Source organism: Tripterygium wilfordii, chromosome 22 (genome assembly GCF_013401445.1).
Source record: "Tripterygium wilfordii isolate XIE 37 chromosome 22, ASM1340144v1, whole genome shotgun sequence".
NCBI lineage: Eukaryota > Viridiplantae > Streptophyta > Magnoliopsida > Celastrales > Celastraceae > Tripterygium > Tripterygium wilfordii.
Window position 1 is genome coordinate 2942530 of NC_052253.1, and position 20919 is coordinate 2963448.

The 20919-nt window shown below is 36.2% G+C and overlaps 2 protein-coding genes across 3 annotated transcripts; one reads left to right on the forward strand and one right to left on the reverse strand.

The window, feature by feature from the left end:
* Positions 1-5483: 5483 nt before the first annotated feature.
* Positions 5484-7083, reverse strand: LOC119992237. Its single transcript, XM_038838923.1, has 2 exons — positions 6680-7083; positions 5484-5515 (listed from the first exon to the last, which is right to left on the reverse strand). Exons 1-2 carry the CDS (start codon positions 6973-6975, stop codon positions 5491-5493), a joined length of 321 nt encoding a protein of 106 aa, XP_038694851.1. The 5' UTR covers positions 6976-7083; the 3' UTR covers positions 5484-5490.
* Positions 7084-17162: 10079 nt separating this feature from the next.
* Positions 17163-20861, forward strand: LOC119990720 (5-formyltetrahydrofolate cyclo-ligase, mitochondrial). 2 transcript variants are annotated; one of them, XM_038836790.1, is made up of 7 exons: positions 17163-17466; positions 17692-17829; positions 18820-18984; positions 19794-19835; positions 19943-19988; positions 20396-20466; positions 20558-20861. In XM_038836790.1, the coding sequence occupies exons 1-7, from the start codon at positions 17199-17201 to the stop codon at positions 20692-20694; spliced, it is 867 nt and encodes a 288-aa protein (XP_038692718.1). In that variant the 5' UTR covers positions 17163-17198; the 3' UTR covers positions 20695-20861. The 2 variants fall into 2 exon arrangements, with proteins under 2 accessions (XP_038692718.1, XP_038692719.1); XM_038836791.1 differs by having other exon boundaries at positions 17692-17810; positions 18834-18984.
* The last annotated feature ends 58 nt before the right edge of the window (positions 20862-20919 follow it).

Sequence of the window (20919 nt, forward strand, 5' to 3'; positions counted from 1 at the left end):
TATTTTGAGAACCAATTATGTTCATCACCATCACACTAAATTCATTCTTTTAAAACAAGTACAATCCCTATTTCAAAAGCAAGAAATCTGAAGTAGCGACTGCTGGCAGCGATCAGATACACTGCCTTGATTTCTACAATGCCAATTATATTCCTACTAATGAAAGCTCATGGCAGAAAATGATGTGAATCAGCTCTGCAATCACAACAGAACCAGCTCTACAAAAGGAAAAGAAACAGGACAAGACAACAGAGAATCACTCTCCAAGATTATTAAATCAGGAATCACTCCTTGGCAACAAATTACTTTCTTCAATAATCCAAAAAAGATATCATAACAAAGAAAAGATCTTTGCAGGCTCCCCATTTAACGTCGTTGATTTCTAGCATATGCAGGCTCCCAGATTAATATTGTTGTATCCACGCAGTAGCCTCAAGCCTTAATATAAGGCCCAAGCCTTAATATAAGGAAGGTCAGAGCTGGATATGTTTGGGCCATCTGTTGAAGCTCGTAGCTTTCTTTGGCCGCATTACTCCTGCACCAATTCCCACCCTCAATAAAAAATTCGACTCTATAAGGTTTCACCTTAGCCACTTCATCAACATTCTCCCTTGTCCCAAGGCAAACCAGCCCATGATTGAACGGGATTAACATGTAAGCGACGGTCCACCCATTAAGACGTGGGTTTGAGTCCTACCTCTCCCAATTCCCCTTTTGAAAAAAAAAAAAAATTCTTCCAAGAGTCTTCAGCCCAATGGAAAAGAAACTAGTGATAGTCAGCCCGACGCGTGAAGACAAATTAGTGGTCAAAGAATCCGTGATTTGCTCTTCAAGAGCGGAGGTTAAGAGCAAACGATAAGCATTCGGACCAATTCTCTTGACCACACGGAAAGTCCAATCCGCCGATCATGGAGTTTGTGATAAGTCCCTAGAGGAATACGTTCAGGTCAGAGCCGAACAAACACCATATCTCCTACAGAGAAGGTTTCTTCGCGCATGTGTTGATTGGCATTAATGGTACTGTATAAGTCATTTTGCACGGCAATTCTCTTACGAACCTCTTGATGGACAGTGAACCCCCTGGCTTCGACACTACAATGAGGTGGTGAAGAAAGGGGTATTAAATCAAATGAAACTCTGGGTTGTCTTCCCAACACCACTTCAAATGGACTCCGACCAGTAGTACGATTTACGGACGAATTAAATGCAAATTCTGTGTGTGGTAGAAGTTGATCCCATATCGTTAAATGTTCTTGAACCAAACATCGCAGCAAATTCCCAAGACTTCTTCTATTCGTAACCTCAATGAGGCCATTTGATTGCAGAATTGCGTTGACCATTGCAGTTAAGCAATTGTCGGGGAGCAAAAATCGTCATCCAAATTATTCAACGTTAATCACAACACGACAAGCAGATATAAGTCCTAAATACTATGACACCGTCTCTTTTGTATGTCACTATATTGTCGTTGACTCTTGGACGACGACCATGACAACATCTTCCCGTTACTGGTGTCACAGACCTCTGATAATCACTGTGTTTATTTCGCAGATCACTGGTGGCCCTTTGTAATATTATGCGATTGTAGAATCTGCCCCAACAGTAATCACAGAGGAATACTAATTGTACAATTAGAAGAAATAAGATATCATAATCATAAAATCACACGTACACTTGTAGCTCCTAATTATACATACCCTATGCATACACTTGCCTATGTTTGAGTTACAGAATTTTCCTTTCATATATAATATATATATATATATGTATGTGTATGTATATGTATATATACCTGAAATAGCACTACTTGAGTTGTGCTAGATAAATCTGATTGTCGCAGAACTCACGTGATGATTGCTTTTGATCTTCTCATGAGTTCTTGTAATATAGTCAGAAGCTCTAGCATCAATGTCATCGATTTCGTGGAAAACCGGTATTGAATATTCAGTAAGATCAGGATTCGAGTTGGTCAATCTGTTGTACTTGTTGTCTTCTGGAAGTTGAGCCATTGATGATACTAAGCTTACTCCTGCAGAGACTGTACAACTTCGTTTGGTTGCTGGGAATTTCACCATGTTCACCACAAACTTCACTGATTTCTCGCAGAACGACGACCTCTTCTTGATTCTTCCTTTATAATTCGCCATGCCCGGCCACCCGCTTTTGATGATGAACAGAGATAAGCTGATATGGTCAATTTAAAAACTTGTGCTATAATCTCAATGCCAGTCATGAGACTAACACATCAAGCATATATATATATCTTTCCACCAGGACCACAATATGACTCATGCAAGATTAAGCTACCTTTCAATCCCATACCTTCATGCCTTACGTGTATTTTTCAAATTAAAGCTAGCAGCATTGATTCTCATCTTTTTTACCATGTATGTTGTGCATCAATGATTGAAAAAGGACATGACCTAATTTCGACATGATTCTTCTATAATGTTTGATTTTTTTCTTCTTTTTTCCTGGCGTCATTGCTTTCTCTGAGTACTGTTGTTAGTCCTATGTGAAGACGACATTCTAATTAGAATATTATCTCACTTTGGGATCAAACTCCAAGTGCTTTCTTGTTTCTTAATTAATGAAGTTGGAAAATATTGTTATGGACTTGCATTTCTTTCTAAGTTACATCAATATGAGACAAATGTCTTTAAGAACAACAAAAGTGTGAAATATCTACTATGATAAATTGCTCAATTTTTATACTGTTGGTTTCCATTTTGGATTGGAAATTAAAGGAGCATAGAGTGAAAACTTTGATCGGGAGATGGAAGTCGGAGTATGCGGGTTTTAGGCCTAAAGCGAACAATACCTCAAGTAGTTTGAGCCAAACTTCTATCTCACATCATATGGATATGTAAAATACGGGATTTCCAATTCTAGTAGAAAAAGGAGGGAAACATATACCCATTTAAAAATGAGTAAACAAAATTCCATACTCAAATCTCATAAATACATATAAAATTATGTGGAATGCCGTATTGGACAATGTGGGGTTTGGAGTTTGCCTAGAGGATTTGGGCTTTGGTGGCGGTTGGAACTAGTATGAGGCTATTACGAGATGGGCTTTTGTTTGGGCTTCAGTCAAGGGCGAAATGGGCTATCTTTTGCTTTGATCTTAATGCTCACGTATGCATAATGCATGTGGGCTGCGAGTGTTTTTTTAATTGCCTGCTCCTTTAGCGGACTGGGCGTTCATTCAAGCTTATGAGTGGATGGGCTTTCAAGTATTTGGGCTCATGTATGCTCGTGAGATGTGATCTTGGACTTTGCGGGCTTCTTTCTATCATGAACCAGAGACGAGCTTAGCTATCTGGGCTAAATAAGGGGCTACTCAAGGATCCATTACACACAGGCCCACTAATGAAAAAATGGATCCAAGTCCTCCCTCAAACACACTTTAATACATAACCCTAATTTCTTCTCCCCACTTCCCCTCTACAAACTCTCCCCCGGTCTCTCGTCTTACACCCTTCCACACACTTCACAAGATCCAAAATGATGAGTTCTTCTCTCATTCTCCGTATGCGGATTTCTGTTCGCGATCCGATTCTCACGGTATAATCAGGGATATGATACGAGTTTAAAAACTATAGTTTATCAATGAAGACTAAATTATCTAGACATAACCGAGTTGGCTAGAAATGAATCATTTCCACCTGTGAACCCATATGCAAATCTCCCAACTGCTAATTTGGGGATAGTGATTTTTTTTTACATGGGAACTCGCAGTTTTTATGTTTTAATTGTGCATTAATTAGATAAACTTATATAACATAGACAATTTAATTATCCAGAGATTATATGAGTTTTGACCCATGATTCTTTTTGCACTGGAAAAAAATGACTTAGTCAACGTATTGAGGAATAAGCCCGAAATTATATGGATTTTGACCCATTATTCCTTGATTATAAAAATACAAATCGATATATTCTAGGGTTAAATAAAAAAATTGGTCTCTATTTCTATTGTTTGCCATAAAACGTTTTTAGTAAGCGGTACCACAAGAACTCTAACCCATATGTTCACTTATTAGGCCTCGCATAATCGAGTGTAGAAGTGTGGGGAGTGTTAAAGATAAAATTGTCTCACACTGAAATGTTCGATCTCGACTGGATTGAGATGTTATTGATTTAATTTGGAGATTATAGACTTGATTTGAGAGTTTCTTTTTTGTTTTTTCTTGATCATTCTACCTTCTTTTTAGATTTCTTTATTTTTGATAGTTCTTTATTTTTCCGTTATCAGATTGAGCTATAGATGATTCTTTTTTTCTTTTTATAGTGAAAACTACTCAATAAAAAACCAGTATATGAACAAGCCCTCGTAAAAGATTGAACTCTAGTGAGAGAATAAAACAAACATATCTTAATCAAGTAGACCAACTCTGGAATAACTATTTTATCAATGTAATTAATTTGAAAGCTTAATTAAGATTTTTCTGACTTTTGATGCCTACAGTCTGCAATGCACATGCCAAATAAAAGTAATGATTCGAATATTGATTTCCTTTTTTCCTTTTATGGTAATAAATTGCCTGCATTTGAAAGTCTCTTACTTTACACCCATCCAATCAAAACAAAACAGAGAACAAAAAAAAAAAAAAAAGAGAGAAAAATCTTAAAAGCCTCGAGTGAAACTCTTTCGAATTTCACTTTGAAAAGAACATACATATACACACATATATGTATGTATATGTTTTCTGGCACCCTTTATAATAATTATTATCATCATCCATGCACTTTAATTTGGTATAAGTATCACATACAGTTAACAAGTTTGAATGGACCAACGTCCTGAACAGTCCTGGAACACCAACAATTAAATGAATCTAGTGTCAAAAACTAGCCAACACAAGATGCAAGGACGACACGTATCATATCTACACTCCCATACATATTAATAATATTATCTTCGATTCCCGTGAATACATCAAGCTCACACGATTTTATTCTTCTTTAACCCAATTATTAAGGGCAGAAACCTTAAGGGTTTTGACTTTATTAACCCATTGATTGGGCATTGATGTGGGATTCAACCATCATAACAAACACGACATATATATAAATTAATGTTTCAAAGCCAAAGATTGAAGCCAAACCAGTAGCTCTCTCTCTCACACATGTACACATTGAACATGTAGTCAAATACATTGTACATGAGAACGAACAAACAAACAAACAAACAAAAAGTACGTACTCTTGTACACTGCAACACTAATACAGTAGATTTGAGTTTCTGGAAAGTCAGTCTAGCCACCTTTTTCTCTAGAATCTTTGTAAGGCCATTTTTTTTGTGCATGTCAAGCTTCTTCTCCTCCATTAGCAAATTGTCCACGTAAAAAGACTTGTCTTCTGAAATTCTCAAATATATTCGATCGAATCAGGAGGTTAATTAATCATGCTTTATAAATACATATGCCAAACCATGTCTCCTCCATGCACTAGTCCAGCTTCCCCATTAAGCTCTCTGATATATTGCTATGCTCGTCCCGGCGGTCGGTTTCTGAAAAATAAATACAAAATAATTAAAAAAAGTTGTCACGCAAAGTTGTTAGAGATCCACACCCAACTATATATATTGTTCACTTTGCTATTCCGATTCTTATAGATACATCGGATTACCCTCATGGGGGTTTGTTCTTCCAAAGCCTAGTAAGTGGGCTAAACTCAACTCATTAAGCTTGGGAAAAAGCTTAATTGATTGTAAATGGGTGGACTTGTCCTTATAAGAAGGAATAATCTACACATCTTTCCGATGTGGGATAACAAAAGTGTAAGTTTTTAATATAAATAATTCTTTTAATGGTGGAGAGGGGGATTTGAACTTGGGGTAAATACATGAGATAGATTTTCCTTGCCGCTCAACCTCTAGCTTAGCTCTTAAAAAGTAGGAGGGTTGCAATACGAGGATGTTTCATGCAAATTATAATTAACTAATACCATTTAACTACTCATGACCGAACTTTTCCTAATTGAATAAATGTTCTAATTATGTGATTAATATATAAGTTTGCATAAGTTAATTTTACGATAATAGACATCATATAATAATATTAACTAGTAAAGGTGGTAAAGAAAGCTAAAGGAGAAAGCCAGCATCAAAAGGTTAAATTAAAGGTCTCGTAAATGTGGAGAACAAAATCAAATAAAATGTTGGGTTAGCTTTGAATCAATAAAGTATAAACAAGTTTAGGAGGAAACAGGGACCGAATAAAGTTACAAGGGACAGATCACTTTATGTTTCTTTTTCCCGCAAGGTTAATGAGTGAGGGATTTTAGAGCATCTTTATATATGTAATTCAGTGTAACAATATCTTATTTTTTAATTATACATACATACACACACACACACACACACACACTTATATACATAACAAAAACAAAACTCTCATGATTTAGGTTATAAATATATATATATGATTTGACAGAACGTAGTTATGAAATAAGCCTTAAATTAATTTACGAAACTGAAACATGCATGATATGTTTGCAAAATTGTTTTGTTTTCCAATTTATTTTTGAGGTGGATATAGTGTAAAACTAAGAAAAACAAGTGAATTCCATATTTATAACAAGACTTTAATACTTGCAACATCTACATGAATTCCATGCATGTTATAGTTTGATAACATATATGTATATAAAACAGTATATTTATGTTAAATACCTGTTATGAATGGGGTCAGGTCCATTGGGAACTCTTCTTTTGCTCATCATATAATTGAGATTCAACTCTGGATTATAAACAAGCTCCTTCTTCTGCTTCTCTTTATTCCCCATCACCACCTCCTTATGTTGCCTCGGACTTGTTCGACCCATTAATAGTGCTCTTCTGCTACTACTGCTGCCGCTTGTGCTTCCTCTTCCACTATTACTTTGCATCATCAATCCAACCAAGAGAAGCCAACAAAATCCCACTAATAATACCTTGAAAACCCAATAACTAGAACTGCAACTACCCATGCCTCTATGTCTCCCTTCTCTACAGAGATAGAGAAGGAAAGAGAAGGAAGAGTGAGCTAATTGAGATAAGGCAAAGTTTTTGCTTCAGTTTATGGGTTTTAGGGAGTTTGGGATTTCTTTTTATCTTTATAGGTACAACAGCGATTCTTGTTCTTACACTCTCTCTCTCTCTCTCTCTCTCTCTCTCTCTCTCTCTCTCTCTATATATATATATATATATATATATATATATATATGAGAGAGAGAGAGAATAAAAAAGAAGGGGCTTAGCTGGTTTCGAATGTGACATGGAGGGAACTTAGTTTGCTTTATACCAATACCAATACTATTTCTGCTTCTCTTTCTTTCTTTTTGCTTTGATTTGTGTACGTATTTTCATGCACACACATGCATATATACGTTAATGTTACCACCACCCCCAAAAGCTTCTCACAATAATCCCCTTTTAAGGCTTTATCTTATATTGCCCATGAAGAAAGGGAAGTCATTGGAGGACCAGATGTGATATAGAAATTCCAAACTACATGCTCAAGAGTGGACACGTTGAATACGGTGATTTGATTGTGATACGCTGATTGGGAATCCTCTGGTCAGTTAAAAGACAATATGTCATTGAAAATGCTAAGAATCCCTGTTCGTTTTTGTCCTAGTCATTTCAAATGTTGAGATTTACGCACATGATCCGTGTAAATCATGACCCCCACATGATTCATATTAAATCGTGCGCATCCATCTTAATTAGTATTTGGGATAGTTGGGAAAAAATAAAAATCCGTAAAACTTCTGATATGTCATTTGGGAAACCTTGTTGTTTTTGTTATATCTGCATCCTCTTTTATAATCTATATTTTAAAACAAGTTTTATGTATTATTTTGACAGTTTAACATAAATGGTTAAGACATGTATTCGAATTAAGTGGTATCTAAGTTCGAGCCCCCACTCTCATTTACCTACCAAAAAAGTAAATTAAAAGCTCTAATTTCAAATCAATCAAGTGTTTGATCATGTTACTCCAAGAGAGTTGATTAGACGGATCAAGATAATTTTTTTCTCAAAAATCAAGTGGTATTGAATTCAACTCACATATCCATTTAATTTTTTTTTGGAGTCTTCCTCATCAGGCAAAGGGCATGTAATTATCCGGTATGTTGTTTCATACGAGGAAAATATGTGCTTTTATTCTATGTATATCCCAAGAATTTGGACTACCCCACATTTCTCATCTACATTTGCAGCTTACAAGGTGTAAATATGAAGAGTTAAACTTTGGTCTCCATCTGAAAATATTCATTCTCAGTCAACTCGATCATTTACTTATGTACTACGTTAATTAACCATCATCCACAGACAAAAGTAAAAGACAAAAATAGTATATACAAGGAATACCATTAACTAATTATATATAAGCTACGTATTGGGACGGCATGCAGATGGTTCTGGCTATTCCTCCCAACAGAAGAAAACAAAACTGTAATTGCTTCTCCCACTGATTCTTTATGTACAAATTAAATCTTCAAAAACTATTTCTTCTATAGAAAGAGATTCTTAATTCGTTTTCCTATTAATCCTAATCTAAACATACATACATACATACATACATACATATATATATAAACAAACAAAGTATAAAACGTGCATGTACTTGTATATACCTAATTAATAATACGCCGTCATTCGCAATGCTTCATTTGAAAATGTAAAATTAATATTGAAAACACAACACTTTGGGTTGATGATATTCGATCACCATGTGTCGACATCCTGTATCAACTTCACAATTATTGCGGCTCTGCAGCCATGTATATATATATATATATATATATATATATATATATATATATATATATATATATATATATAGAGGAATTCTCCTATGTGGACCAAAAAGTGTGGACCAAGTTTGTGGACCAAAATCTAATGGTTGTAATCAATCACAACATAGGTGGGGGCCACACATTTATTATGGGTCCCATCACATCTATGGTTGAAAAACAAGTCCACAAACTTGGTCCACACTTTTGGTCCACATAGGAGAATTTCTGTATATATATATATATATATATGTATGTATGTATGTATTAGACATATATCTATATATGTATTCAGTGGATATTTTTGTAACTAATATACTTTGATATCATTGGACACCAGCTGTCCTTAGGCTTTGATATAACTGGACACCAGCTGTCCTTAGGTTATATAAATAAGACAACATTGTATTGAGAGGTTAAGTTTGATAAATATATTAAATCTTCATGGTATCAGAGGCTTCCCTTTAGGGTTTTCTTCTACATGGCTTCCGCCGCCTCATTCTTATCCTCTTCATCAGGTTCCTCCACTATGGCCACCACAGAGGTCAACAGTCCACATCCTTCCAGATCTACAATGCTAACTCCTATTTCCTTCTCTTCTTCACCTGAATTTTCTCTCCCTTCCCTAGCTCAAACCACTTCTTTCCCTCTACCCACTCTTGCTCGATCCCCTATTGGTTATCTTTCTTCCCCACTATCCGCTCCCTCCCTTGGTTTCTCTCCTCTCCCATTCCCAACTTCTCTTTCAACACCTTCATTTGACACTTCCTCTTCTTATATCCCCTCTACCACTTTTTCCCCCAACGTCACTCATATTGTCTCCACAACTTTGGAATCTTCTGATGACTATTCCTTGTGGCGCAGCCAAATCCGTGGTCTGCTTATTCAACATGACTTACTTGGCTTTATTGAAGGAACCATTCCTTGTCCCTCTCCAACTTTGACTTCTATCAACCACCAAGTTGTGCCAAACCCTTCTCATTCTCTTTGGCAGCGCACAGACCAGACAGTTCGCAACTGGATTCATGCTACACTCTCTCGTTCGGTGCTTGCTGATGTTCACATGCTCACAACAGCACGAGATTTATGGACTGTCCTCCATCGTCGATATCGTGATATCTCTATGGCTCGGAAACTGGAGCTTCGACAAAAATTCCATAATTTTCGTAAAGACACCAAATCTGCTGAAGTCTACTGTCGAGAACTCAAATTTCTTGCTGATCAACTCCGTGAGCTTGATCTCTCTGTCACAGATACTGATCTTATTGCTCAAGGCTTGGCTGGTTTGACCCTTGATTACAAAGATTTTGTGACAATGATCTCTAATCTTGATAGTGATATTTTATATGAAGACTTCCGACGTCGGCTCATTGCTTATGAAGATCGGCGCTTGCGCATGGAGGATATTACTTCTTCTTCTTCTCTGGATCAAAAAGCCCTTGCTGCCACCAACACCTCATCGGATCAACAACCCTCTTATCGAGGTCGTGGCAATTATCGCCGCGGTGGACGCGGACGCCGTGGCAGAGGCTATAATCCCGCCTATTCTGGTCGCACCAATGTCTCTGGTGGCAGACATCCGGGCTCTTACAATTCTGGTCCAGGAAATTCAGGTTATGGTTCTACTTCTCAGTTTCAGCGACACTCAGGAAACTCATCTTTCCCAGCTGGTATTCTTGGACCCTCCCCTCGTATTGATGTTTGTCAAATCTGTGAGATTCCTGGTCATAAAGCTATTCAGTGTCATCATCGTTATAACTCTGCCTACACCTCCACGGAACTTCCTCGCTCGTTTGCGGCTATGTCTTTTGGTGACTCTGTTGACTCTGTCTGGTATCCTGATTCTGGTGCTTCCACTCATATGACTCCCAATGAAGGTATTTTTCAGAACTCATCTTCTTATACTGGTTCTCAAAAAGTTTTAGTTGGCAATGGACAATTGCTTGATATAAATAAAGTTGGCACAACAACTCTTCACACTCCTGTCAAACCTTTGCTTCTTCACAATGTTTATCATGTGCCTAGTCTTTCCTATAATCTTCTTTCAATCAAAAGACTTTGCCAAGATAATAACTGTGTTGTCTCTTTTGATGGTTCTATGTTTTGTATTAAGGACAAGACAACAGGGATCCCTCTCCTCAAGTGCACCAGTAATGGCGACCTCTACCCTATCAGCTCTAGACTTGTTCAACCTTTTGATTCTGCTCTTGCTGCTACCTCTTCTCTTGCTCCTTCCTGTTCGACTTGGCATCGCCGACTTGGACACCCAAATTCTGCTGTCCTAGATACTCTTCGGCAAACATGCTCAGCTTTGAAAATTCCAAAGTTTTTGGCTTCATGTACATCTTGTTGTATGGGAAAATCTAAACGCCTCCCTTTTCAAGCAACTAACCATTGTATTACTGCCCCATTAGAACTCATTCATTCAGATGTTTGGCAGTCTCCTGTTTCCTCTTTTGTAGGCTATCGGTATTATGTAATTTTTGTGGATGACTATTCTCGTTACTCCTGGCTTTATTTTATGAAATTTAAGTCTGAAGTGTTTCAATGCTTTCGTACTTTTCAGCTCTTAGTTGAAAATCTTTTCAGTCGTAAAATTCAAACTTTTCAAAGTGATGGAGGAAAGGAATTTGACAACAGTGCCTTTCATACTTATTTTGCCTCCATTGGAATTCAATTCCAAAAATCATGTCCTCACACCCCTCAGCAAAATGGCAGGGCCGAATGGAAACATCGTCATATCATTGAAATGGCAAGAACACTACTTATTGACTCCAACTTACCACCTCAATTTTGGGCCGATGCTGTCTCTACCTCTATCTATTTAATCAATCGTCTGCCCACTCCAATTCTTCACAAAATTTCCCCTTTTCAACAGCTTTTTCACAAACAGCCCAACTATCTTTTCCTCAAAACTTTTGGTTGTGCTTGTTTTCCTAACCTGAGTACTACTACCCCACACAAATTATCTCCTAGATCTCTTCCATGCATTTTTTTGGGGTATGCTACAAATTACAAAGGTTACCGTTGCTGGGATCCTCTCACACGTCGGGTCTATATCAGTCGTCATGTTGTCTTTCATGAAAATGAATTTCCCTACTCTACCATCACACACTCTACTTCTTCCTCTTCCCGGTCTGATTCCCCATGTCTCACCTCCACTTATTCTTCATTTGTTCCATCCTTGCCTAATACCAACCAGGCCTTGTTTCCCCCTACCAATCCCTCTCCATCACATCCACTATCCTCTCCTAGTCCCACCTCCTCTCTTCATCATACTACCGCTATGACTAAAACAACGACCACTCCCTCAGCACCTACAATTCCTCCTAATTCTACACATTCTTCTCTTCCTTTGGTGCTGCCACCCAATCCACCACCATCATCTGGTCATCCAATGATCACTCGTTCTAAATCTGGAATTTCCAAATCAAAACATCTTCCCTCTCTTGCTGCCACTATCAATAGTGTTGAGCCAACTTGTTATAGTCAAGCAGTTAAGGATCCACAGTGGCATAAAGCTATGGTTGAGGAATTTAATGCCTTGCTAGCTAATGACACTTGGTCTCTTGTTCCATTTGATGCCACTAAAAATATTGTGGGATGTAAGTGGATTTTTCGAATTAAATATAACTCCGATGGCTCCATTGAGAGATACAAGGCTCGTTTGGTCGCTCAAGGTTTCCATCAGCGTCCTGGCATTGATTTTCATGACACTTTTAGCCCGGTTGTCAAACCTACAACCATACGACTTGTCCTCTCACTTGCCTTATCGGCAAATTGGATCATTCGTCAATTAGATGTCAAAAATGCCTTCTTACATGGTCATCTTTCTGAGGATGTTTACATGAAACAACCTCCTGGCTTTCTAAATCCCACATTTCCCAATCATCTGTGTAAATTACAAAAAGCCATCTATGGTCTTAAACAGGCTCCTCGAGCTTGGTTTCACCGGTTTAGCACATTTCTCATTTCTCATGGCTTTACTTGTAGCACATCAGACACATCTATGTTCATTTTTCGATCTTCCAAAGATGTTCTTGTGCTTCTATTGTACGTGGATGACATTATCTTAACTGGTAATAATTCTACACTTATTCAGACCTTCATTATCACTCTCTCCACTCACTTCTCCATGAAAGATCTTGGTGATCTTCACTTCTTTCTTGGCATTCAAGCCACTCGTAAGTCTGATGGTATTTTTTTGTGTCAACAAAAGTACCTCTCTAATCTCCTTGATCGTTTTTCTCTAGCTTCTTCTAAGGCAGTCAAAACTCCCATGTTTAGTAAACTTCCTTTATCTTTTTTGGATGGTGAGTTACTTTGTGAGCTTACTGAATATAGAAGTATGGTTGGAGCTCTTCAATACTTAACCATGACCAGACCTGACATTGCTTATTCAGTTAATGTTGTTTCTCAGTTTATGCATGCTCCAAGATCAGCTCACATGCAGGCAGTCAAGCGAATTTTTCGCTATCTCAAAGGCACCCAACATCATGGTTTATACTTGCGCACTTTCAAAACTCCTTCTCTCACAGCCTACACTGATGCGGATTGGGCTGGGTGTCAAGATAGTAGGCGCTCAACCAGTGGGTATGCCATATTTTTTGGTCCAAATCTCATCTCCTGGAGAGCAAATAAGCAACCCACCGTGTCCAGATCATCTACTGAGTCTGAATACCGAGCATTAGCTTATGCTGTGGCTGAGACGATCTGGATACGCCATCTTCTACGTGATTTAGGGGTTTCTCTTCCCCAACCCGTCAAGGTTTTGTGTGACAATATCAGTGCCACTTATCTCACAGCCAATCCTATCTTGCATGAACGCACCAAACACATTAGTGTTGACTACCATTTTGTTCGTGAACGAGTGTTGCAACGTGATATTGTTGTTCGATATGTTCCCTCCCGGGATCAACTTGCAGATGTTTTCACCAAAGGCCTTGCTTCATCTCGTTTTATCTCTCTCCGGACCAATCTGTCCATTGTTCCACCACGTCCAGATTGACGGGGCGTATTAGACATATATCTATATATGTATTCAGTGGGTATTTTTGTAACTAATATACTTTGATATCATTGGACACCAGCTGTCCTTAGGCTTTGATATAACTGGACACCAGCTGTCCTTAGGTTATATAAATAAGACAACATTGTATTGAGAGGTTAAGTTTGATAAATATATTAAATCTTCAGTATGTATGTATGGTCCACATAATATATATGCTGTAATCACTTCAACACTTCAACCACTCTTTAGTAGCGGCAATATATGTACTCTCTTTTACGTATTTAATTAGGATTTATATGAACACACAAAAATGATTTTTATATATATATAGAATATAGAGATGGAGACAGAAGCTGGTGGTTTTGCTTTTGATTGCCAAAGAATAAGGCACATTTTGTCTCATCCACGACCTCTGAATCTCGGGCGCACACACATATATATACAGTACTATATCTATATATACACATAAAAGAAGATTAGTGTTGGAAGCATCGATGCTTAGTCTCTGTAATAGCTTCATGTTCAAGGTAAATGATCATGATTTGGTAATCCATTCAACAACTTTTACTCTCAGATTTTTGCCTATCTAAGTACACATGTCATAGCTCCATTATTATGGTATTAAATATAATTTTAGTATTTGAGATGCGCCGCCTTATGTTGTTCGATGATTTATTTTTTTTATAAATTATATATGAGGTTATAATTTTATTTACTGAGAAATGAGAATCCAACTTTATACCTTGTACAATCAGTAAGTATATATATATAAAAAAAGTTTGCTATCACTAGGCCACAATAGTTCTTGTTTAACATATTATTTCTATAGATAAATATTCTTCAATTTTAATATCAAAAAATAATGATCATTGTTAGGAAACACCACTAGACTCCCTTACTCAAATTTCTCAAGTTCATGTCCAAGCTCAACCCATAATAAGGTTTACAATTGGACCTTCTAGTTTCATGTTTTTAAAACACGTTTTAGTAAGTTAAAGAAAACATGTGCTTATATACTATCCATCAAATATATATTTTAACGATGTAAAACTTTTCTCAACAATGATAACTACTCTCGGGTAGCCAAAGTTGGCTGAGAATAAGGCTCTCATTGAGAGAATCAAGTTTGACTATATATATATTATAAATTCTCTTATATGGACTTAAATAGCGGAACTATATTTTCACCATTTGATTTGGAACATGTGATACCCCAACAATAGAATCATTAAAACAAATGCATGCACGCGATTATCCTATTAAAAAGAACAAAAAAGAGGAAGAAGATGTGTATATCATATCTCCTTATTCAATTTTAAGATAAAAGTATTTTAGGAATTCAAGTATTATCCTTATCCGCGACATGGAATCATTAAAATATATGCACTTGTATTTATTAATACTAAGAAATGTTGTGAGGCTCTTCATATCTACGTACAGAGAGGCTAATACATGGGCTCATAAATTGGCTGGTTTGGCTTTAACTTGTAGATGGTCTGGTGTTATGCCATTGATGAATCAGGACGAGGTTAGGAGGTGGCTTGACGATATGTTGACGGGGTTCTGTTGTTAATACTTTTGCTAATCTTTCTTCTACTTAGTTTCTGTTGTCTCTCCTCAGTTTGTCCTGAAAAGACCTGTCCCATATAAGAAAATGTTATCTATATATAGATGAAAAGTTAGTTTAGAATCAAATCCAATCAGGAATTGATCATGACTTATATCAGTTGCCCAGTTGGCAACCATCCCCAGCAGTACTAGGAACAGGATTGTGATGGTCTTGTCAATCTGATTGGATTTTCTTTTTCTATAATATTCTTTTTAATTACATTTGTTCCTCGAAGTCTTCCTACATATTGCTCTTGTAACACAAGAATTGACTGAATATATAAAGGGGTATATTATAAGATTACTAGCTATATATTGCATGTTCTATGATCTTGTTTATGTAGATGGTCAACAAAAAGTATATATGATTATATATAATGTGGGGTTTAGGATTGTGCACATATCTGATCCGACCCGCTGCCCACGCCGTGAACCTTGTACATGAGAGTTATTTTATCATTCAATATAAGTGTATTAGATAGAATCTTCTTTTATAGAGTCGTACACAACAAGTATGGGAAAGGTCGCACTAATTTGGGTGCAAAGAAACTAACTTTGCATAAGCTAACAAATTTGGGTGCTGATTCTGTACTATATGAACCAATAGATTATATATATGCAATTATTTTTTTTTCCTATCAACTATGCTATAGACAAGTTCCTTTGGCCCTTAAGACATGTTCCCTCGGATACCTTTTTATGGGACAAGTCTTCTTGCTTTCTTTTTAGTGTAATACTTTTCAAAAAAATAAAAAATGAATTTTCTAAAAAGCATATTATAAGATGATAGAATCATATTTCAAATTTTAGTATTAATTGAAATTTTTTACAACTATAATTTTTATCAATTCTTTATTGCATTTCTTTAAAAAGAATTAGAAAATAATTTCAAAAAAAGTTAAAAATAGTGAAGCATGCCCTTTTAACTCATTGACAGAAGAATTTTATTATAAAATTCTAGCAGGATATTCATATTATAAGGGGGGAAATAACTAATTAAATAATTAAAAACAAAGAACAATGGGAGACAAATTAATCCAAATCAAATATAATTAAAATTAAATGAATTAGTATATAAAATCCTGTACATTATATATTGCATGGGTTCACGGCTAGTTTGGTTAACATAAGGTACTTCTAGGATGATTCTTGAATAAGATGATATTTTAGTTTCTCCAATATTGGTTCTTTTGCTAAAAATTAAAAAATTATATTCAAAAACTTGTCTATTGTTTTTAATATAATATTTATTTCAATAATATCATTTACAGTTTATGTATTTGATTATTTTTAAATTGGAATTAGTAGGTGTAGAAATATAACTTTATGTTCGTGAATTGTTTATACACTCAAAAAATATATTTGTGAAAATATTAAAGACTTTTTTAAAAGTCTATACTTTTACTTAAGAACTATGCTTGTTAAAATAATAGAGATTTTTCTCAAAACCTATACTTTTAAAGAGAAGAAAGATTAATTTTTTTTATTACAAGGAAAGAGGATGAGGAGACTTGAACTCGAGACTTTTATTAGATACTAAACACATGAGTGTCATCTGAGTTACTCGTGGTTCTCGAAAAAAGATTAACCATAACTTATACACAATACATTTATTTATTTAGGTAAAATATGACACTTTATTACTACCCATACAACAAAGTCCATAGAAAAGCCCATTAGCAAACGCCAAGGCCTGAGCTCAAAAACTAATTTCTTTTATAATATTTTATTATTATTTTAATAAAGAAATAATTTCTAGCCCAACATCGCATAGAAAAAGGAAGCGCGGAGGATGCTCCGTCGCTGTAAAGCTCGTATGCTGTTAAGTAAGGCGACGGGGTTAGTGCCGCCGATTGCTTACCCGAGCACGCCAGTATCGTCCAAAGTTGCTCACTCCTTCCTCCCACCTCACTCCATTAGCGTGCGTAATATCGCAGCCATGAGCGAGCACACACTTGATCCCCGCGTTCTCGATGCCTTGTTTCAACAGAAGCGTTCTCTCAGATCCAGATTAAGGAAACAGCTCAAGAACATGGATCCTATTCAGAGATCTCAAGAAGGTAGCTGTTTTAGTTTTCCTTAAGGCGTTTGATGTTTTATTTGCTCTGAAAGCATTGGTTATAGTCATTTTAGTACTTCTGGCAATGAAAATCTTTGTTGGATAAAAATATGCCACAAATTGGTTGCTGATTATGAATTCAAAAGGTTTAATTAGGATTTGCATCATTAATGCTAAAGAGTGGTTAATGAGGAATACGATTTTTGCATTTAATTTTTTTTCTCAGATAATGCAATTCAGAATATTGTTCTGGAAGCTCCATGGTTCAGAGCTAGTGAGAGCATGTGCGCATATATAAGTTGTGCTTCTTTGAGGGAGGTTGATACATCTAGAATTGTGTCAGAGGTATTGTCAGATCCCAAAGGTGTGTTCTTTCCACATTCCCGCAAGCTATACAGCCCGTTAATCTCCTGCGTTAAAATTCTAAACCACACCTGTTGGAATGATTATGTCACATAATCTTATGGATATCTTTGCAATAAATTGCCTGATTGTTTATGAAATATTAGGCTGTTTGAATATTCATAATCATAATCAAGAGTGCAAAGTCGCATCAATCGTGGACTTGCTCAGCTATTTCGTGGAAACACGAATCTCGTTACTCTTTTTGCTGCAAATCTAGAGGTCAAGTTTCTCCAGCCATGGGAGAGCGATTTAGATATAAGTGCTCAAAATATTGGGTCTGCATTTGGTTTCTCTATTTGAGATCATATAGTCTGCCATAAATAATCTTAAGTTTTTTTTTGGAGTTACTAACTTACTATATGTTAAATAGTTATTTTTATTTTCTTTCTGGAAACAACCTCTCCACATATTATGTGGGGTAAGGTCTACATACATCCTACATGTCCATAACCCCGCCCATTGCGAGAGCCTTGTGCACAAGAGCTGTTTATCTTACAAAAATGAAAATTTATTAGCAGGGATCCAAGATGGTACAAACCAAATGCAGTTATATTTTTTCATTATTTTCCAAGGTAAACCTAATTAAATTCAGCCTTATTGGTTTCCTATTAAGAGCAAAATTACTTGTACAATGGGCACTTTAAACCCAATGCACTTCTTACACTTCCTATAACAAACAGCTTTGGAAAAACCATAGTTTTCGCTGTACTATGTCACTCTCCCTTCTTCAAGTCGAATGGAATCATGGTGTTAATGTCAACTTTGTAGATGACTCTGTGTTTCCTTTGCTCGGCCTTTGTAATGACCACAATTATGTTAGAAAACATCCTTGAAACTTCACCTGTTGTTTATGAGACACCTTTCCAAAATTTTACTTATGACAAAAAATTCTTGTAATGGGTAATTTCATCTACATTTGGAGGTCCTTATAGCTAACTTTCAACTCAAGATTGTGATGCTCAGACCAAGAGAAAGCTTTATGTTCCACGAGTGGAGGACAGAAACAGCAACATGAGAATGCTCAAAATATCAAGTCTTGAAGATCTCATTGCAAACTCCATGAACATTTTGGAGCCAGCTTTGGTAGATTTCCAAGGGAATCAACGCGAAGATGGTAGGTTTTTAATTTGAAGTTTCAGCTTGTAGCTATTGTTAAGTCTATTTTGCTTTCCCTGATTTGAGATGTTAGCTATACCCATCTTCTTTTGTCATCATCTAAGCTTCTATTTGTTCCCACTATGTGTTGGCTGCATAAGTCCTGGTCAATAATGCCTTTGATATTAGTTTATCCAATATAGACTTTTGCGATGTTATATATTTAAGTCAACAAGTTATAAATAAAGTTCTAAATCAGGTAGGCATTCGTCTAACTGCCACGACTTCATTTATAAGTACTATTTTTAATTTCAATAAGTGTGTCCCTTGATAGTTGCCTATCAGAAGTTAGTAAACTCACATTGAGGCTTGGCTCTTAGGTGGTGTGTTAGTCCCATGCACATTTTCCATTTTGATAGAATAGCAACATTTGGATCACAAGAACCATTTTCTACCTTAAAAAATTGCAACATTTCTCGATTTCTGTCCATTATATTTTCAGGCAATTCAAATTTGAAAGGCAGAAATTGTTGGAGTAACATTTATGTTGGGTTTTTTGGTAGAATGTTAAAAACAAAATGTTTTTGAACTTATCCGACTTGAACTGATACAGGATTTGGATAATATCCAGAGTATAGGTTCATAGTATTGATGTACAATGAAATGTGGTGGTGATGTCCTCTGATATTAGTTTGTGCTCGTGCTTGACATATTTTCCTTTAAATTTGCACTGTACATAATATTAAGGAAATACGTCATGCTTTCATAGTTTTGATCCATGTTACTTTGGAGCTGGAAAGGTTGTTATTTATGGACATTTTTGTGCAGTAATGCAGGCAGAAGATCCAGTTGACTTGATCATCGTACCAGGTAATTGTATTCCACCTTTTTCTTGCTCACCTACTCATTCGGGAAGCTATGTATCTCGATTATCCTGCTGACCACATAATGTTTTGGAATGTGTCTTGTCCTGCCAGGTCTTGCATTTGACAAATCTGGAAGGCGTTTGGGCCGTGGTGGGGGGTGAGTTGGTGCATATCTAGCTTATTGGATTTATGACATTGTTGAAGATCTTGGCATCATTGCTGCTATTATATCGTTTGTGATGCTTATTAGTTTTGTTTCTCCCAACTTTGTTGAAATCTTATAATGGAGGGATATTTATTATAGAAAAACAAATTATCTAGGAAGGCACCATATGAATCAATTTAGTGAATAAAAATTTTAAAAAAAATACATTACGAATAGAAATAAATATGTTATAGAAATAAATATGTTTCTGCAGGTTGGACATGGAATGGTGTCATGGTGGAACTTTCCATCTTGAAATATAGATGTAGAATTGATCTGTTTGCTTATTTGACTGCATCTTTTACAAGATTGTGATTTAATGTTACGACATTGTTTTTGTTGCATGGTGGAATATGAAGTTACTATGATATGTTCCTGAAGAAATACCAAGAGCTGGCGACGCAGCAGAAATGGAAGCAGCCTCTGCTTGGTATATATATATATATGCACTGTTAATAGTTCTATTTCTCTATAATCAGAACTTTCAGCACCGAGATTTTACTCGTGTTATCTGGATGCAGTTGCAGTATCATATTCTCTTCAGATCTTGGAGGAAGAAGCCATACCAGTTACTCCCTCTGATGTACCTGTGGATGCTCTTGTATCCCCAGCTGGTTTCATGCCCATCAGCCCCGCAGCACTGGAGTGGAATCGCTGAATGACTCCATCTCTGTTTCCACCATTCATTAAAGGTTTCTCATTTCTTAAAATGGATGCTGGCTTTATCGAAATATAGTGCCGAAAGTATTGTTACTTGTCTGTTGTATCTTTGGATTAGTGTGGGATGATTGGAAATCCATTTTAATAACCAGGTTTTCAATTGGATTTTTGGCCTATGATAGCAAGATTTAACTTTTGAAGGAAATATAAATAAGATATCATT